Raw genomic sequence first — 6,000 nt, 5'->3', positions numbered from 1 at the left:
CGCTATAGACCAAAGTTTGAAAACAGCTGTTATACGTAATTGTCTATAAGTTATTGTTCCTCTGATTTTTTTTATATGCAACAAAATATATGTTGCCAGCTTGTTTCAATAGAAACAAGGAGTGAAAAGAAATAGAGTGAGCTGGACAATTTGACAAAAAATGTTTTGAACACAATTTTGTAATGGAAAATTGTAATGGGTTTCTAGGTTTAAATATATATATATATATACACTAGGTAAAACTCTCTATTTCCCTAAGAGTGCCACACTTTGAACTATCCCTGTCAAAATGGACCCATTGTAACTAATGAAGCAGAAAGATGCATGGCACACAGTTCATCCATCAGGCCATGCGTACAGTAGTAAGTGCACCTTCAAAGGATGCCCTGAGGTCAACATTTAAATTGCGGTATTCTGATAGTGCTTTTACATTGCAAATACTTTCTTCCTGGTTTTTAACGGTTCCGCATAATTTATCATATTTTCTTTATCTGCAATTTCAGGAGAAACGTGCTCTGTGAGCACGGATGAATGTCTGGACAGGCCCTGTAGAAATGGAGGAACCTGTGAAGATGTAATGAATGGCGTCAAATGCAATTGCCCATTTGGTAAGGATTTATAAGTTTTACATCACTCTGCATTACTCTGACTAAAGTCACATGTATGTTGTACTGCTGTTATTGAGATGTTATCAAATATTGTAAGCTAAGAGCGTCTTGTCTGCTTCTTGAAAGACACATTGCTATTATTTAGAAAAGTAAATGTGGAAGCTCTTTGGGAACATTTGTCTAAAATTAAACCATGAAGAATTTTGATAAACAATAATCTAGCTCAGATAAAAAATTGCCTGTCAGTCTTTCATTCTAAGCCTTAAAATAAAACAAAACAATACATTATTTAAGGATAAGACAGCAATTCTTCATAACTAGGCCCACATATGGCAATTTGTATACATTTGTTTATTAATTTAGTTATCTGATTTTACACCAGTTTAAACTGGGGTTTTTTTTCTGTTTTTTTTTGTTTGTTTGTTTGTTTGAAATATAAGTCCCAATTCAGGAAGACATTCCTATATATAAGGTTCCTATATTTGATTCAGCAAATTAGCAGCAGTAAATATTTAAATTATGGTAGCACCTATAGTGTGCTGGGTGATGTTCAAACACAGAAAAGAGTCTGTCCCTTTCGTGTAAACCCCACACTGATTCTGGAGGTTTAACAAGAGTTTGAGAGCTGAACTAACATAGTTGGTGGGATGTTAAGAAGGTCAGTTAGCAAGGCCACCTGAAAAGGGGTCAGGTTTCCTTTGAAAAGGACTGAAGATTTAGCTAAAAGGAGACACAGGAAAGAGGAGATTTTGCTCTGTGAGCATGGTTTGCTTGAAATGAGGAGAAAAAAGAATTGGAAAAGGCCATAAGAGTTGAATCCTGTGGTGGATTTCAAGATGGGGCAAGCCTCCAGGGAATCAGCGTTGGGCTGTGGTATTAAGCTAAGGAGCAGCATTTTGGGGAAGATTTATGAAGGGCTAAAGTTCAACCCTAGGGGAGAGTGGAACTGGCTTCAGTTTTTATTTTTTGGCTTGGTATTTACTGGAAACCTCTGGGAGACTCCTGTGGACCATAGCTGTAAAGGAAGGGTGAAGCTTAAGACCTTGGGGAGCCTGAGATGAATGCAGATACACAGTGAGCCCCAGAAAGGGCTGTTGGGGAGGTCTGCAGATGAACAAGGTTAAGAAGTAGCCCAGGGAGGAAGCAGCAGACCTGAGTGGAGAGACCTGGTCTACTTAATACAGGACCCTTGGTCTGGAGCTCAAAGAAGAGGAAGGGCTAGGGTTCTCCTACCAACCACCAAAAAGAAAGACTTTGGAGACCAGGGGTAGAAAGACTTGAGTTTGGACTTGAGCCAAAGACTTGATGCAGACAAGACAGTCAGACTGGGGAAAGGAGTAGCAGAGTGAGCAATGTGATGGCAGCAAACAATATGTTGATGATAGCTGTGTGGTGGATATTGTTTGTCTTTTTTAGGGGGTGTTTAGTTAGGAGGGATATTGAAGGGAGAGGGACACTGAAAGATAGGAAGATGAGGGAGATAGGGCAAGGGAAGAAGAGGGTAGTAATGCTGAGGTGAAGAGGCTCTGAGGGAAGGGAAGGGTTGATGCAAACAGTCAGCTAGCATAGAGTAGATAAAGTTCAGTGAAAGCTGTAGAATTTTTTCTGAATGCCCAGAGGTCCCTACTGCCCCCTCAGCTGGAGTCTCTGTCTCGCTCCTCTTTACAACATTCTCCCAAGTCCATGTGGTGAGAAAGAGGAAGAAGAGACTCCACCTGGTTCCTAGTTCCCCAGAGTGGCAGTGAAGGGGCTTCTCCTCTGCACAGTTCTATGTCTGGGGAGGAGTGCCCCGGTTTTTTTTCTAAATATGTATAAGTATTTCTTATACCAAAGAACCATAGTAACACACTTTGAAGCCAGGTTTTTGTTTGCTATAATTCTCTATACTAGTACTTCTAGTTTGCTAGGTTTTGTTTATTGTGGTTTTAGTTCCCAGAGCTATCTGGGACTTGGTACTGTACATCTGATGTGATTGATAACAAGAATGTACTTGGAGCACATCATTTTGGGATATGGAAACTTGTTCACTAGAAACTGGACTGCGTGAATAAGGGTGGATATGATAGAGGTCTATAAAATCATGAATGGTGTAGTGAAACTGAATAGGAAAGTGTTACTTATCCCTTCACAAAACACAAGACTCGGGGGGAGGGGGGGTGTCACACAGTGAAATTAAAAGGCTGCAGTTTTGAAACAAACAAAAGGAAATACTACTACATATGACCCAGTCACCCTGTGGAACTTGTTGCCATGAGATGTTGTTGAGGCCAAAAGTATAATTGGATTCACAAAAGAATTAGGGAAGTTCATAGAGGATAGGTCCATCAATATCTATTAGTCATGGTAGTCAGGAATGCAACCCCATGCTCTGGGTATCCCTAATCCTCCAACTACAGAAAAAGAGATTGGACGATAGGGGTGGATCACTGAAAATTGTCCTGTTCTGTCCGTTCCCCCCCAAAGCATCTGGCACTGGCTACTGTTAAAGACAAGATACTGGGCTAGAGGGACAATAGCTCTGATCTAATGAGGCTGTTCTTATATTCTTAAATGACCATTGACTTCTGAAAATGCTTAATACCTTTTCTGCACTGCCATTTGCATTTAAATGTTTAGTGTTGTTATGGGAAACTGGATTTGAAGAATGTGGTCTAGTGATGTGAATACACAACTGGAGGCCGGAACAAGAGAGTTTTACTCCCAGTTCTAACATATGGCATTGGGCAAATTGTTTACTATTTGACTTCCTTTTCCCCATCAGAAAATGTAGGTAAATTTGCTTTTCACAAAGGTGTTATGATGGGAGTTAATGCACGTGGAGTTAATGTTTGTAAAGTGCTTTGAAAAGGAAAAGACACTATGTAAATTGTAGGTATTATTACATTGATTCTAATAGGAGAATCACTTCCAAATATGAAAGAACTAACTCCAGGTAACACATGAATAAGAAATGAAAACCTAGCTTCTAGTCTCCATGCTTTAATTGAATATTAATATCTTACTGGCTTTCTGTCAGTAAATAGGTTTCCTTGATCAAAGGAACAATAGTTATTGGGTTTTTTTGTTGGTGGTGCAAATAAATAGCCCAGCCTTGTTTTTAACAGAACTAGTAATATATATTTCCAAGGAAAACAACACAAGATGAATAAATAATTTGGTTATAGACAGTCTGTTTTTCTTTAAATGAAAATATATGGGTCAATAATTGAATGTTTGACTAGATGGCCCACAGCTAGCACTTCATTTTCTTGTTTTCCTTTATAAGTATATTCATTTATTGTAGCTGTGGCCTCCTGAGAAAGTAATATATTAATGAAAACTTGCAGCTCTATTTTGTGTAATCTTTTGGGCATTACTGCCTTAATTTTAAATAGTTTGGTTGATAAATGTTTATAACCATTCCCTGGTCACTTCTTCTTTTCAACTCCTTGTTTGTTATGCTTGTTTGTTGCGTCTGATCTTTTGGAACAGTGACCATGTCTTCCTGTACAGTACAAAAATGAGGCCTCTGGGCACTATTGCAATATAAATACACAATCTAAGGGGTGGGCTATCATATGTGTAGAGTGGGTTTGCTTTTTAAGTAGTAGTAGTAGTCTAGCTATTATGGTAATGTGTAGAGAGAGTCTTCAATCAGGGATCAGACCCTAATTATGCTAGCTGCTACACAATCACATAACAAAGAAATGGTCCCTGCTATGAAGCCCTTACAGTCTAAGTCAAGGCATAGACTTTTTTTTTTAAATGCCAGAAGGGATCATTATGATCTAGTCTGCACTCCTCTGTAACATAGGCCATAGAACATCACCCAAGGATTTCTGCATCATTTCTGGTTAAGCTATAGAATATGTTTAAGAAAAACTTCTAGTAATGATTTAAAGACTAAGACTTGGATGCACAAAAGGAGTGAGGAATCTAAGTCCCATTGTTAGGCATTTTGCTCATTGCAGTGAGGCCTGCTGAACATCATAGATAACTAAACTCCTTGTATGCATGTGTTTTTTCCAGTAACACTTTCCTAGCAGTTATGTTTCTGCCTGAAGGCATGTGCATTGCTGCCTATCTCCTACGTAAACCCCAGAGTGATTCACAAACTGGAGTAAGGTAGGGGTTTGGCTACCTAAATTGAGTATGGGGGCCAATCCAGTGGAATGCTCGGTGGGTTTCTACTGGGTTGGGCCCCAAAGACAAATTCTCACAAAATAGCTGGTGGTGGAGGACCACCTCACTCACAACTTTTAGCCTAGTGGTTAGAGTATCCTCGGATATGTAAGACCCGCTGATTAAAGTCCCCCCATCCACCTAAGCAGGAGGAGGGATTTGAACAGGGACCTGCTCTGAGTACTCCAACCACTGGGCTATGGGATATTCTGAGGTGTTCCTCAGCCTCTCCTGTTGAGGCTATTGCATTGTAGATAAATAATTAGTCACTGAAGAAGGCAGACTGGACTGTGTCTCTCACATCCTGGGTAATCACCAGGCTATAGAATCATTTGCATGCTTTTATGTGTTCTCTCTCACATGCGCTCTCTCTTGCATATTCATATGTATGGGTCAGAGAGTGTGCGGTCCCTGCCTAGCATGCTGGTTTTTTATGCATTGCAGTCTGAAGTGCCTATGTTTCCATATTCATTTTATAGGAGCTTGGGCACTTAACTCAGGCTCTGTTAATCTCACTGATTTTGTTAGGCACCTAAAAGTTAGGCACTGTGGTGCTCAGTGGCACAATGCCTAACTCCTTTTCTGCATACAGGTCTAAGTGACAGAGAATCTACCACATCAGTAGGTAAATTGTTCAAATGGTTCATTGCCCGCACATATTAAATGAGGGACAACAGGTGAATGAAACAGAGGGAACACAAGGAAGCTTTGAAGTAGCTAAAGCTTTTCCTCTGTTACACCTGGAGTATTGTCTATGATTCAAAGTGATAACTTAATCATTAACTTTCCAGAAGCAAAAAGCATGATTGGTGTGCCCAGGGCAGGCAATATTGTTTTATGCCACCAACACTGATTGTTAAGGGGATATTCAGGCCACAACCTGGAGGGGATCATGGCCGCAGGGACTGTCTCTTATGTGTATGTACAGAGCTTAACACAATGGGGCCCTGATCTCAGTTGTGACCTCCAGGTGCTACTCTAATGCTGCTGCAGCTGCTTCTTATAATGTAGTCCTAGGCTCATCCCACATTGTGAAGGATTCAGATCCCATGATCACCAAACTCTTACACACTATCACATATGCAGCAGGGGTTTTGGCATCAGCGATATCTACTTCTCAATAGAAGTTAGGAGAACTTTTTTCTAAATTCAGCACAGATTCTATAGAAATGTGTATATTTAATAGAACATCACATGAACACATTTGCTAACATTTTCCATTTTAAATAGT

The 6,000-nt window shown here is 39.9% G+C and overlaps 1 protein-coding gene across 1 annotated transcript in view; it reads left to right on the top strand.

Annotated features, from left to right (window-relative positions):
- The first annotated feature begins 307 nt into the window (after positions 1 to 307).
- LOC144930392 (uncharacterized) overlaps positions 308 to 6,000 on the top strand; it is a 243,295-nt gene continuing 237,602 nt past the window's right edge. The window contains exons 1-2 of the mRNA XM_078851961.1: positions 308 to 362; positions 504 to 608. Coding sequence (XP_078708087.1) covers positions 308 to 362; positions 504 to 608 — 160 coding nt within the window. The remainder of the gene's footprint in view (positions 363 to 503; positions 609 to 6,000) is intronic.

Source organism: Lepidochelys kempii, chromosome 3 (assembly GCF_965140285.1).
Source record: "Lepidochelys kempii isolate rLepKem1 chromosome 3, rLepKem1.hap1, whole genome shotgun sequence".
Taxonomy (NCBI): domain Eukaryota; kingdom Metazoa; phylum Chordata; order Testudines; family Cheloniidae; genus Lepidochelys; species Lepidochelys kempii.
The sequence above is the reverse complement of the archived record's forward strand: the minus strand, read 5'-3'. Positions and strand labels throughout refer to the sequence as shown.